This window comes from Sparus aurata, chromosome 10 (assembly GCF_900880675.1).
Source record: "Sparus aurata chromosome 10, fSpaAur1.1, whole genome shotgun sequence".
Lineage (NCBI taxonomy): Eukaryota > Metazoa > Chordata > Actinopteri > Spariformes > Sparidae > Sparus > Sparus aurata.
Window position 1 is genome coordinate 30,422,592 of NC_044196.1, and position 14,841 is coordinate 30,437,432.

General features: G+C 45.8%; 1 protein-coding gene across 6 annotated transcripts; it reads right to left on the reverse strand.

Annotated features, from left to right (window-relative positions):
- On the reverse strand, positions 1–14,448 carry hgfac (HGF activator). 6 transcript variants are annotated; one of them, XM_030430809.1, is made up of 16 exons: positions 14,356–14,448; positions 12,267–12,475; positions 12,096–12,159; positions 11,413–11,506; positions 9,359–9,432; positions 9,124–9,270; positions 8,362–8,493; positions 6,329–6,439; positions 5,789–5,963; positions 4,931–5,028; positions 3,983–4,024; positions 3,584–3,845; positions 2,722–2,861; positions 2,226–2,366; positions 1,144–1,286; positions 1–317 (listed from the first exon to the last, which is right to left on the reverse strand). In XM_030430809.1, the coding sequence occupies exons 2-16, from the start codon at positions 12,306–12,308 to the stop codon at positions 144–146; spliced, it is 1,839 nt and encodes a 612-aa protein (XP_030286669.1). In that variant the 5' UTR covers positions 12,309–12,475; positions 14,356–14,448; the 3' UTR covers positions 1–143. The 6 variants fall into 6 exon arrangements, with proteins under 6 accessions (XP_030286669.1, XP_030286665.1, XP_030286666.1 ...); XM_030430805.1 differs by lacking the exon at positions 14,356–14,448 and adding an exon at positions 13,707–14,012; XM_030430806.1 differs by lacking the exon at positions 14,356–14,448 and adding an exon at positions 13,702–14,012.
- Between the last annotated feature and the right edge of the window lie 393 nt (positions 14,449–14,841).

Genomic DNA, 14,841 nt, shown 5'->3' on the forward strand with positions numbered 1-14,841 from the left:
GGAGATTTATCAAGTCAGTGAAGGTTTATTCAGTCACAAAATGTTTCACAGTTAAAAAATATAACTTCCACAAACAAATAAAAACAGAATACAAAATAGCACAATCTCTCATATGTTCAAGCTCATGTCGAGGTCACGTCCATTTATGAAGCCTTGGGTTTGCGTTTGATCACTGAATTGATCCAGTCGATATAGTTCACCACTTTGGTGTAAACACCAGGTTTTCCAGAGCGCCCGCAGCCTTCCCCCCAGCTGATGATCCCATACAGGAAGCTGACATCACTCCTCGCACAGGCCAGAGGACCTCCAGAGTCGCCCTGAGGAAACACACCAGCAGATACAGTTATAAACACACACGCACTGATCAAAGTGGAGCCACACAAACAGCTGACTCACACACTTGAAACCTAATATATGAGCTAAATAAATAACTGTGACATTTCATTTAAGAGGACGGAGCTTAAATATTTTACACAGCAGGTTTGAGTGGGTCGTCTGGCGCTACAGACATCTGCAGTTTTCAGACCCTCGCTAACTTCCCCTGGCACTTCACTCAGGGGAATCCCTGCTGCCATCTTAAGTGCCACACCATTACTCTGATACCTCGAGTCAACTTTCTGGTATCGACCCTTCCGGAGCCGAGGGAGGAGGTTAACAACTTTGTGGGCTCCAGGAGTCTATTCTGCCCTTGTCTACTTTATAATCAGTCATAATCTCAAGTACTCATGAGCAATAAGATTAAGAAGGTATGAGAAACATCATTTGTTCTACATATTTACATCTACTAACTCCTAGGCGTAACTGTTATGTAGCTAACATCACCAACTGACATAGCTAATGTTAGCTCATCGTATATAACACACTGTAAGAGAAAAGCAAAACAGTAATTGTGTTCTGGTCAACACACTTGATCTCCCAATCAAATCCAATTGCTGTTCAATAAAATGATATTTTAAAATTACACACAATTTACCTCGGAATATAAAACGTGCCAATGATGCCACACCTGCTAACAATGCTAAGAAAATAAAGCTAGTGCAACCCAACCCTGAGCTGGAACACCACACGCTGGACATTTCTCTACCTACTCTAAATGTGTTACTAAAATCTAATCAGCACTGGATTTAATAATCACTGTCCTACCTGGCAGGCGTCGACACAACCGTTGAGCCCGGCGCAGAGCATGTCAGAAGTGACGTGGTTTCCATAAACTTCTGGTTTCCTACAGTTGGTGTGAGGAATCAGTCTCACGCCTCCCTCCTGCAGACTCGAGTAGCGTTCTGCCTCTGAAAAATGAAACACAGAAAACTCATTATAAAAAAGGCCAAGACAGTAAAAATGTTGGCTACTATTTGGACATTTTGACAGTTAGTCATTCAGTTATGTTGTGTATGAGTTATATTTGAGGGCCCACCTACACAGGTGAACTGACTCACTTGTTAGCCTGGTTTTCATCTGTCGGACAGTTTACAGTCAACACTGTTACTAATGTTTTGTGACTGCACATTATTTACAGCCACACCCAATTTCAGAGGGATTAATTTTTACTAAATATTTCCACCCAGTTGCCGACTGTTGTGAAGCTAACCGAACTAGCTTTACAGATAAAGCTAACATTTGCTTGCTAATACACATCCTGTTTAGACCAATGAGTAAATTAGTGACCGTGGAATATAAGTGACATGTCTGACCTGACACCTGATCAATATTGTTGTAAAATTTATATTTTAAAATGACATTTTACAAAATAATGAAGCATACGTCAAAATACAAACTGTTATGAATCAATGTTAGCCTGAATAGCTTCAGTTACATTAGCATAATCATTCTAAACTGTATACCACTAACTTTAAAACACACATTTCTCCATGTATGCTTCTACAGATAAAACTAAAGAATAGCCTGAGTATATTTGCAAAAGATTAGCAGTTATGTTTAATCACTTACACTGTAGCTAGTAATGTTACAGTCACTTCCTGTTGGACTAGAGACGTTTACAAGAAACCCAGTTACGCATTACTGAAGATATTTCGTACATTTTACTGGTTCAGTCCTTTTAACTAAACTAATAGTTTGTAACACGCTGGTGGTTTCCAAGAACTTGAAGCTAACATGCAAACCAGACTCGCTCCAGTAGCTCTGTTGCAATGTATGACTGCGGAGGAAGGCTGTTATCACGATGACACTGAAATTAAACGGCACTTCATGACTTCCTCATCACTCACTCTCGTGCATGTGTCCCCAGCCGCTAATAGCACAGCAGTAGTCATCGGGGAACGTCATGCTTTTGTCTGGGAGACAGATGGGCCTGATGAACGGGGTTCTCCTCACACAGCGCCCGTCCTGCTTCTTCAGTTTGACCAGAACTGGCAAACAGAAACACAGCAAGGAGCGAAAGGTGAAGTTAAACTGATGAAACAAGTTGCAGCCGCGGAGACTCCATTTTCTAATGAAAACTGCCACACCCAACAGTGTGTGTGTGTGCGTGTGTGTGTGTGTGTGTGTGTGTGTGTGTGTGTGCGTGTGTGTGTGTTGCACTCATGCGGGGGAGCACAGGGACACAGCTGCTCCGTGACGCACAGCTGTGCACGCAGACTTCTGGGGCCTGCAGTGAGTTTGTGAGGTTCTGAATGGGAACAGGAGGTGTTCTAGTTTATGTGAATCACTGCTCCCTGTGTATGTGTGTGTGTGTGTGTGTGTGTGTGTTTGTGTCATGATTACCGATGTCATGTAGTGTCGGATTAAACACGGAGAACTCTTTTGGAAAGATGTACTCCTCCACTCCGAATGTCCTGGTGTTGGGCCCGGTGACGTTGAAGTTCTGCTGGCCCAGCACCACGCGGAGCTGAGACTTCAGGGGGCTGAGGGAGGACACACCTTCATCACTACATGCTACAGCAAAGTATGCACTTATAGCAACATCTAGTCTGGAGCCAGGTTACCTCTAGTACATTTCTTAGGATTTCATACCTGATAATAATAACTAATAATTGCGTGATGTTCCCTGAGGACCAATATTAACCCTTTGAGCCCCGCTGATTATAAGACTCTGATCATGGAGAAATCTCCAGTATGTTCTTCATTATGTTCATAGCTGTCTCGCTGCAGGCTGGGATGAACATTGTAGCTTCTGGTACTGCTGCAATTAGTTTACTCGAGTCCCTGCTGATAGTAGAAACACTTGAGCGGTGACAGTTTGTCTGAAGGAAAGAAAACCTTCAGTGATATCTGACAATGGCAACAGATGCCTGCCTGTTGATGTTAAAGGGGAACCGGCATCTGTGCACGAGACGTTTTTAGGTTTTCCTCGAACTGGATGCTTGTCTAAATATAGTGTGTCGGTAAAGCTGTGATGCAGAGGTGTCAAAGTCTTTAAATCACGCGCCGTTTGAGTTTTGACCCCCCTGTTCAACTGCAGTGGTCACAAAACAGTGAGGAGGAAACACAGCTCTGGTATGCAGGATGGTGTTCTTTTACTTTACTTGTCACGGACACACTGAAGGAACAAACACTTTTCCACATTAACATTACTGTGCGACGTGTTCACTCGGAGAGGCCACAGAGCTTCGCCTCCCTGACTTACTTGCGGAAGAAGCAGTGAGCTGCAGACACGATCCAGCAGGAGGAGACCAGGGTGCCGGCGCAGAAGTCCTGCTCCCCGATGTAAATGGCCGCCATCCAGGGGTGAGTACCTGGCAGAGCGGTGTTTCCGCCCATTATGCGCCCCCTGGCGACCCACAACCTCTTCTTGTGCTTTTTCCCACACACGGGCTTCTTGGCCGGCTTGCTGGGTCTGGGCTTTTTAATGCCGGGCAGGACATTAACCTGGATCCTTCTTGAAGATGCTGAACGTGGAAACAAGTTAAGAGTAAATGATTATCTCAAACAAAGTCGCACGATTACCTCTTCAAGCTAGCCCAACTAAAACCACTACGGATCTATCGACCAGCTACAGTATTTTGCCAACACACTGCCTGTATACCTCTTCTGAATATTTTGGATTTTGCCGCTGGCTGATTCTTCCCTGCAAGAACACAAAGCAGACGTTCTACAGGATGATACCACATCAAGGTGACACAGTATGGAGACACAGGAGCACCACCAAACAATACATTCCCTTTATGTCTACTCACAGAGCGTCCTCATGTTAAACACATGCTGAAGGAGCCGCAGCAGACGGGGGAGCTTGAGGATTCTGTACGCTCTCCTGGCGTCGTGACAGACGGCCCAATGCACCAAACCCCCGCTCTGCACGTAAACATGAGGCTCCACCTGACACGACTTGTTGATTCATGATGAGTCATGCCTTTATTTCCTCCTTATCTCATTAAGCCCACGGTTTTAAAAACAAGCTCTGCCACTTAACCAGTCGACCTGGCTGAATTCAGCGGCACTGAGCAGAGAGCCGCTGTGTTCTCCGGACTTACTTTAAAATCACAAACACTGGATTTCAAATTAAAAGCAGAGGCATTTAATGACGTCTGGAGAGGACGATGACAAATGTCGCTGACTGTGTCATTTAATCAAAGCCAAGAGAATGAAGACGTCGAGGCGGCCTTGATGAATAGTCTCAAGTCTTCATCAGTTCACACAGAGCTCTATAATCAGGACGGATAGATGAATCTGAGATTCTTGGAGGGTTTATGAGGCCGAGGCCAATGACTAATGACTTAAAGAAGAAACAGCGATGCAGAGGTGGAAAGGATTTATAAACACACGATGAAAGAAAAATGAGGCTAAAAAAAAAACCCGCCTGCCAAGCTAACAGATACATCACGCCTCAGCCGTGTGGCAGAGCATCAAAGTACCTCGGTGAGTGATGAAACGAGCTACGTTACACATGAATTACAGATGTAATTAGACTCTGTGATTTCAACCTAGCTTGACAGCAAACGTTAGCCCACAAATTCAACAACACAACTCTACTCACACACGGGCAGCACACATGACGGGACGTCGCAGTACTCCCAGGAGATGGCGCTGTCCTGTAGCGTGTAGCACCACGGCATCTTGTCCCCGTCCGGGTTCCTGCGCACACAGAACCACAGCGGACAGAGTGTGTGGACACCGTCCATAACTCAGGAGATAACTGGCTTACGCACGTCTTAATTACGTCGTCAGAATAATGTGTTTAAGTGACGCTGATGCTGCAATATACAACTTTTCTGGCAACCCGAGCCTTCAGACGGTCTGAGCTGGTGTGTCTGCGTGCTTGAAATGGGCTTTTCTTTGATATTCGGGACATTCTGCAGCACATGTCCTGTGCTGTAGGGATGCCACATGGCTGCTGGGCAATCACAGCGACGACAACAACGACTGAGGGAGGCAGTGAGAAGGTGGAAGAGTGTGGAGGAGATAACAGGCTGGATTCTCCATGTGCTTCTTTAATGCTCGTGGTGGCTGAACGGTGGCGTCGTATATAAAGGGCTCGTCCACATGCGTGACACGTGGTGGCGCATGGACTTGACAGATAAGGTGTGGGACGGGCAGACGGCTCTGCTAGCTCCTGGAGAGAAGTTGGATATTGCAGCTTTAAAGGAGCATTATGTCGTTTTGGGCAGGAAATTTTCATCAGAAGAGAAAGATCTTTTATGCCTTAACAAACAACATATAATATAATCATGACTGAATAAACAAACCAAGACAATTTAATACTGCTTTACTTTGTTTATATGTGGCGGACCCTGCCACCTTTCTAGCTTCAAACAGTCGGTACTACAGCAACCACACTATTAGATCAGTAATAAATGTACTCATGTCTGTCACATCCTTCCGCCCACACACACACCTGCAGAAGGCGTGCTCCCCGAGGCCTCTGCGGGAGGAAGCGACCACCGTGCCCACGTGGAGCTCGTCATACAGCAGGTCGGAGTCCCAGCGCAGACAGCGAGCGCCAGATAGCGTGGTGCCCACCACCCCTCTGTAACCCGTGCCCCGGCTGTTATAGCACTCCGTCTCCGGCTCTGCACACACACACATACAGAACACACACACACACACCTCTGAGTCGTGTCTCCACTCCGCAGCATAACTCAGGTATGTAAACAGTGCAAATGCGATCGGACAATTTCGGGATGCAGATGAGAATCTGGTGCGATGACAGATCTCCTTCGTTCACACTGGATCCGTCAGAACAAGCCCGCTCTGTGTGCATTAACAGCAACAGTAGCAACAACTGAGTACCAGTTCAGCAGCTCGCTCATGTCTTCACCTGCCGCCATTCATCAAACCATTATCGCACGTACACATGCATGAACACGCACACACGCAAGCACACGGCGGGGCAGAGAACATCGCTACCTGCAGCTGCAGTCCTGCTTCTACTCACCCAAGCTGCAGTGCGGTCCGCTGTAGCCATGTCTGCAGTGACACACCTCCCGGCCGGTGGCCACGATCAGTCGACACGCTCCGTCGTTCTGACAGGGGTTTGACCGGCACGCTGGACACATGAAGGCAAACCGGGTCACATCTCAACACCACACATACTGAACATCTCCACCATAACTCTACTTCATCTAAAGGTGCAACGTGATGACTCTCTGCACTTCCTCTTGTTCCGTCGATCACTTCAGTGTCTTTCAGCTCCTAGTTTTGGTTCGATAGCCCACAGCTTCATTGTTCTGGTTCCCTCTCATCAGTTCAGCTGTAGCAGCCAGCTGTTAGGCTCTAAAAGACCCAGTGAACACTACCTGGCCGGCACCAGACACCTGACAGATGGTGGCATCGAACTGTGAAACATGCTGGAAGATCTGGTGGCTTAGAAGCAAGAGATTTCCCTCCGGAGTCTCCTGGTCGAGTCAATAAGCCACTGTCTGCCAAATACTTTCTAAATACCAACTGTTTAAGATCATAACACTCATAATAAGTAAAGGCTCCAGGTGTTTTCTTTAGATCTATTGAAACATCTGTGAAATGTGCCAGAGAACACTGAAGTCACATCTGCGTTCAAATGAAGATAACGAAAGATAATGTTTCATTTGAAAATCAAAAACGTATCGAGGTGCAAAGTTTTTTTTGTATTTTTTTCCCCCCCTGCCTGCTTGTAAGATGAGCCGCTACCATCGTGACAAAAAGTGTTTCGGTCCAGAGAGCATGAAACCACTTCACTGCCTCGCTCTGCTTTGTGCCAGTGAGTCTGTTAAATGCCCCTGAATACCCCCCCCCCTCGAGATGAAAGCACCTTACGGACCCGTGGGGTGTGTCCTGAAACTCTGAGCCTGAGTCACAGTGAGTCATATAATCTGTCTTTTCATCCGTGGAGAGGTTACTCTCGTAACTATGGAGCTGTGATCAAAGAATAAAAGCATTTCTGGGGGCTGGGAGGAGACTTGATACGTGTGTTTATGTAGCCTGATGTATGAGAACAAGCTTGTGGGACATAAAGACGCCTGACCTGAGAGAGCGCAGAGGAGGTGCGCTGTGAGGTTCTGGGGAACTGACTTAAAGGGATATTCCGGTGTAAATTTAATCCATGGTCTAAATCACCGTCAAACTGTGTTAGACTCCCTCTCGAGAGATCAAGTTAGCAGACCGCTAATTTATGGAGTTTTATCAACCTCAGAAACGACGGCACGACAACAATACACTGCAGTAAATGGATCCAAATATAAACCGCCACCAAAAAGCCACAAATAATGCTCAGAACAACACCAAACTTCAGCAACAGTACAAATAGGGTCTCAGCACATAGTCCGGGGCATCTAACCTCCACTAGCTTAGCTGGATTTCTACTGTGAAGTTAAAAACAGATTTCAACTCTCCTCCATCAGCTTCCGGGTCGGGGAAGGCCCGACGCGACGATTAGCGAGTGCGGTTAGAAATGCTCAATTCCGTTCTTTTCCCTGTCCGCTCTCGATAATAACTGTTATAAACTGGCAGGTAAGACACATATGAACTTTGATTGCTTTTCCATGGAGTCATAATCATACATTTTCATCCATGAGCCGCGGAACTCTACTGCACTCGGTAATCGACTCGTCGGGACTTCCTGTCTACAGGAAGCTGCTGCAGAAGAGTGGTAAATTTAGTCAGCTTTTCAGAAGAAATCCAGCCAAGCTAGTGGAGTTTGGTGCTATTCTGAGCATGATTTGTGGCTTTTTGGTGGCGGCTTATATTTAGATCTATTTACTGCAGTGTATTGTTGTCGTGCGGTCGTTTCTGAGGTTGATAAAACTCCGTGAATTAGCGGTCTGCTAACTTGATCTCTCGAGAGGGAGTCTAACACAGTTTCACGGTGATTTAGACCATGGATTAAACGTACACCGGAATATCCCTTTAACTACCGATCAATACGTCTCCTGACTGGGTTTTCACTGTCGTCACCCAACAAAAGACACAGTACCATCCGACAGCACGTCTTACCTGTGTATCGGACCCTCTCACACTTGATCTCTCCTGCCACACATGTGCACTGTTCCACATTACGGAGGTGGATCCGTCCCCAAGACTCTCCGGTGTCATAATAGCGCAGGTGTTCAGTGTCATAGCACCTTCCTGAGGAAAAAAAAAAAAAAAAAAAAAAAAAAGCAGACGCGACACATGAAAGGCAGCAGGTTGAAATGTGAGAGGAGACTGAGGAGCTCGATGGAGCGTGAAGAGGCTGACAGAGTGCAGAGGTTGATGGAGGTGCGGGACGCATCAAAGTGGAGACATTTCAGTGTCTGTTTTGTTTGATTAGTTTGGACGGAGCCATTTAAACGACTCTGCAAATGACACAGAACATTTTTTGTCCATCACCATTAGGCAAAATGTGTTCAAAGGAAGTGCGGGAGAGAAGAAGCAGAGCGTGAAAAGGGAAAAATGAAACATGAAATTGACATTTTTATAAATAACACACTTCCACAGGCATCTTTCATTATTTATAATAGTCAAACTGTTCTGTTTAAAGATGCAGTATGTAAGAATGTCACACCCAGTAGAGGCAGTAAGTCACGACTCATAAATGAACACTGCTGCTCCGTGTATTCTGTTTATACACCCACAGCTGTAGCTATTAGCTTGTTAGCTCAGTTAGCCAGGCAGATAGCTGGACTTGAGAGTTTTTTTCAGCTGGTTAGCACGCAACCTTAAGAGATCTCGTAGATATCTAGGAACACAGACATCTTTGACAGAGTGGCCACCTACTCTGCTCACACAGTCGGCCGGTGAAGCTCTCAGGACAGGAGCACTCAAACGATGCGGGTCCAGGCGGGTTCAGCGTGCAGACGCCTCCGTTCTGACAGGGGTTCACCTGACACGGACCTGTGAGTCTGCGTGACGTGTGGACAACGACTGAAACAACGAGGAAACACTTATAAAATACAGCGTTTGTGATAAATATCTGATCAAATTAACATGTGTGTGTTTTTAGTGAACGAACCATCTGACTGAGTTTTCTCTGGGACACAGAAGCTGTACTGCCGGTCCCGATCAAAGTTGTGTGTGAGGGAGCACCTGTGACGGGAGAGGCAGGTAGGTTATACAGTCAACAGGTAGTCACCTGGATTACACATGAAGGAAACATCAGGGTGGAGCGACAGACCGGATCAATGCATCACCTGTCAGAGATGCTGTCACACTGTTAACTGTGGTTCCACTTCCTCTAATGTTCTGAGTCCGACCGCTTTTTGGGCAATTTTGGATTTTTAGCCATATTAGCTGAATGTTGTTAGAAATGTCAACCGGTCACTCGTTTCAACACTTCAAAGCTCTCAGGCTGATGTTCATGGAATCTTATTAATGCAGAGTTTCTGCGGGTTTGAACAAGTTAAATTTAAGACTTCTGAGGTAACTAAATTTAAGACCCACACGAAGTACAAAAAGGTACAAGTAAAAATAGTCCCAGAATTACTTAAAAAAGTTACCAAATGTAATTTTGTGTGTGACACCAGCGCTTTCACACCAGGTGAGCCCAAGTTGAGGGTTGTCTTGCAGAGCATACACTGCGCTTCAGATTCATTACGAGGCGTTTAACCAACTGAATTCTGGATGTTCAAGCTAACACTTGTTAAATGTACACTTTCCTATAGTTGTAGCAGATTCCGCTGTCCAAGTCTTTCCGGAACCGGCGTGAAGTGTGCGGTGATAAATTCCGACAAGGCTGTTCGCAAAATGCCACTTATGTTCCTGATACTTAAGAAAGAAGAACACACGGAGCTGACTGAGAAACTCAGCAACACATTTCACCCAAAACGAAAAACTAAACAAAAAAAGGTACATATGTCAGACTTTTTGAGATTGTCAAATTTAAGACTTTTAAAGACCCTGTGGAAACCCTGTAACAGTCATTCATGGCTTTGGTTGTATCCCAGACTGCATAAACTCACGTGTACTACAACAGAGGACTCCTGAATTATATTGTAACAGAAGTTATGCTGCCATCTGACAACAGATACACTTATATCTGCTGCCGTACCTTCATTCATCAGGCTGTGAGCCTCCTGAACTCATCCTCAACTCTCCTCTGTCTCAGACGGACGCAGCAGATGTCTCAATCTCTAAATCATTCCTTTGATTTTTAAACTTCTGTTCATAAAAAGATGAATAAAAGCAGCTGAATGTCTACAAGTCTCTATGCAGGGAGTGAAAAGAAAAAATATCAAGCTTTTCTGAAGCATGGCATTCCTCACTAACTCTGTCAATCATCCACCGCTCTGCAGGACATAATGACCAACATGTCTCCACATCACAACAACACAGAGCCGTGACGTGCAGTCGGACCACAGGTGTTGGGTCATATATGATTGCGCTGGTGTTGCTGCAGCTCGCTGGCAGCCGCCCTCCTTGTGGAAAGCCCTTCAGCAAAGTCTGCTGTTGTTCTTCAGCTCTATCTAATAAAAGAAGATCGTGTTGCTGCGTCTCTCAATCTGGAGCCATAAAACTCCAGCGTGATGGTTTTATAGTGACGGCTGTTTATTCACCCCCGAAGACCGACTGCACGGAGAGCAAACTGTCTTACAGATCACAGAGCTCATCCAGTTCAACATTCTCCATCTCTTTGTCTCTCTGCGTTTACGTTCTTTCCTTTTATTTCTCACCAGCTCATTAAAAAACACTTCACTGTGCGTCCTGATGACACGCTGAATAAAATCCCTCGTCTCTGCCAGCTGTAATTAAATGTGACAACACAACCTGACCGCACACTGCAACACCGCCTGCTGTTACCACACTGCGGGCTGGAAAATACCATAACCACACACACACACACACACACACACACACACACACACACCTGTGACGACACACCTTGCGTGGATCTGTGGTTTGTGTCTGGACTATTACGAGGCAGCACTTCTACCTGTCAGGGAGTTGAGTCAGGCAGGTGTGTGTGTGTGTGTGTGTGTGCTACCTTACACACACATCACCGAGTGTTTGTGTAACCGTGAACCCTTCATCCAGACAGTGATGATGATGATGATGATGATGAGGACTCACCACGGTGTCGAGGAGAGGAAGGTGATGCAGCCGTGATGGATCCTTCCACCCTGACGGAACGGGAACTTGCACTCTTTCCCCGATGTGGTCAGAACTGGACACAGACAGAGACAACGCACAGTTACTACAGGTGGACACAACACAGGGACGACACACAGTTACCACAGGTGGACACAACACAGGGACGACACACAGTTACTACAGGTGGACACAACACAGAGACGACGCACAGTTACTACAGGTGGACACGACACAGAGACGACACACAGTTACTACAGGTGGACACAACACAGAGACGACGCACAGTTACTACAGGTGGACACGACACAGAGACGACACACAGTTACTACAGGTGGACACAACACAGAGACGACGCACAGTTACTACAGGTGGACACAACACAGGGACGACGCACAGTTACTACAGGTGGACACAACACAGAGACGACACACAGTTACTACAGGTGGACACAACACAGAGACGACACACAGTTACTACAGGTGGACACAACACAGAGACACCAGACCACAAACACAACACACAGTCCTCTGACTGAGCCTGTCCTCAGCTCTGATCAGGGGTCAGTACATCCATGATCCTCTGCTGCTGCCACCCTACAACACTGATCCAGTCCCTGATCCTGAACATGTATCACTCCACAGCAGCTCTGAGGCAGGACTCACCTCTCCTGGTCTCCCTCTGCGGCTCTGTGGACGCGTCTGTGTCAGACCCGGGGACTAAAACACTCTGCAACCAGAGAAAAGGAGAAGTTAGCCAACTTTTTTGGTTTCTCTCTCTCTCCTTTTACGCACGCAAAGACGCACGAGAAGTGAAGACGGGTGGTTCAGACTTACACTGACAAAACAAGGCAGGAGCAGGAGCATAATCAGAGCCATCCTGGAGTTTCTTGCTGGTCCCGGAGGAGCTTGTGATCCACGACTCTGAACAGGGTCCGCGGAGCCCGTCACGTTATATCTGTCAGCTCCCGAGTCCTCCCGCCGCGTTTGGTCATAGGAGACGTGGGAAACCCTGCAAGTATTATCCTGTCCCGCACAAATTCAGCCTGTATTGAGTAAACCGGTTGCGTCATTAGGCTGGTCTATCTGTGAGGCATCCTATATCCTGCTGCAGTCCCCGTGCACCTCCGCTGCCGCCGCCGCCGCCCACGGTTTATCATCCAACTTATCAGCAGAGGGACACCGAAACTTTCCAGAGGAGGCGGCCGGGACGGGACACGGTGCTGCCGGCTGCTGTGTAGCGTGGGAGCATAATGTCACACTTCATATGTGTGTGTAATGTCCTGTCTGCTCGCTGGTTTTGTTAATAAACACGTTTTTAAAAGCCCAAAATGACGAATACTTTCCTCAGTTAGCATCAGTGGGTTGTTGTTCGGTTTGGCTAGCTGACGGGGCTAACTCAGAGTGAGCTCGAACTAGCATATCAAGCTAGGAATGAGAAATAAATATTCTATTCGACGTTATAGAGCCCGGATGACAAATAGTTGACTATATTAAAAGTTGAATTAGCCTAAATGACTCCTACTTTCCTCAGGTCTTGACAGTTCGCATCAGCAGTAATTTGCAGGTTTAAAGAGTCAGTTAGCTAGCTGATGGGGGCTAACTCAACGTTAGCTACGCTTTAGCATATTAAGCTAGGTATAAGACGTTTTCAATGCTATCTGAAGTTTAAATAGCCTAAATAATACCTACTCTCCTCAGGAATGGACAGTTATTATTTGAAGTATGCTGCAGATTAATATTCAGTTAGCTAATGGGGCTAAAGTAGCGTTACCGCTTGGGTGTGAAATATTGTTTTCTGTATTTGCAATTTAAATAGCCTGAATAAGAAGATCTGTGTAGGAAAATAACTATTAACAGTTTCAAAAGCCTTAATAAATGCCTGCCTTCCCAGAGACTGCCAGTAATTATTGGGAGTACATTGCAGGTTAAAGTTCAGTTAGCTAATGGGGCTCATTCAAGTTGAACTAATGCCAGGGCATAAATCAGCTTGGTATGAGTAATAGTTTATTCTAATTGAAGTTTAAATAGCTGGAACAAATATGAGAAATAGTTGTCTATAAATGGCACCAAGTAATTAATATGTTCCACAGGTCTTGACAAGCTATTATCAGTAGTTTATTACAGGTTGAAGTTCAGTTAGCGAATGGCGCTCATTCAAATTGAGCCATGGTTTAGCATGTTAAGCTAGGAGTGAGCTATAGTTAAATCTATTCAAAGTTTAAATGGCCTATGATAAATAGTTTACAGTATTTAAAGTTTAAATACCTACTTTACCTCTCCACAGTTATCATCCGTAGCATGGTGCAGGTTTATGTTCCGGTAATTCACATTGAGCTAAGGATTAGCATATTAAGCTAGGTGAGCTCTCTCTTCTCTCTTGGCAGGAAAGTCGTATCAATCTAGTGACTAATTCTAACAAATGTTTACACTAATATTACAGAATGTGTGAGGATTGAGCTCAGAGGAAAACAACTTTAACCGTGAAATAAACCTCATTAGTCTCTTGAGCATAACGCTAAAATTAAGCAAGCTAATGCTAAGGTAGCTGCAGACTTTAAATCGTCGCTCCACATAAATATTCTTTTATTGTATTTGTTTTTTTAAAATATTATAAATCTCTCCTAACTCTATGAAAGTTGTCGTGCAGCGCTCCGACACCCGGAACAAGCTCGTACATGTCACTCGGTCTTAGCGGACAGGTGGAAGGAGGAGTGCTGGTAAATCTGGAACAGCGTCAGTCACTTGTGCTCGCTTTATTTCTCACTTTCAGGTTCTCACACCTTCAGTAGGTTTTGTAACACTTGACCTAAAGGAGGATGACAATTAAACACGAGCACAGGTGGCGAGGATAAGTGTTGAAGTGGCTGCTATGGGAACAGGCGGAGGAGCGGTTCCGGAGATGGGTGTCTGAGTTACATCTCACCTATTTAGGATAAGAGGAAGTCCAATTTGAGGGTGTATCAAAGATCTGGGGGGAGCTTGACTGTTGTGCAAAGAATGCAGTAATGACGGCACCTCGGAACAAAGTATGAAAGTGAAGCCGACCGAGCATTTATAGGCCGGGTGTGCTGTCAGCATTCCAGCAGTGACATGCTCCGTCACGACCGACTTCTGCAGCCCCGTAATCTAACCTCTAATTTACACCAGCTGGTATAATCTCCCTCCAGATGCTGAGCTGAGAGTACAGAGATGGAGGCCGGACGACTGAGCAGCACTTCTGCATCAGTGACGGGCCCCCAGGTAAAGGTGAGCTGTTCCAACCAACACGGTTAATTATTGACGATTCTCACTAACTCGGCAAACACATTTAGCTTTTAAACCAAATATGTCGAGCGAGGAGAATCCAGAGAGTGTTTGACCAAGACTTCAGGTCATAAACTGAACACAGGAGCCTTTATGACTCTGTGGA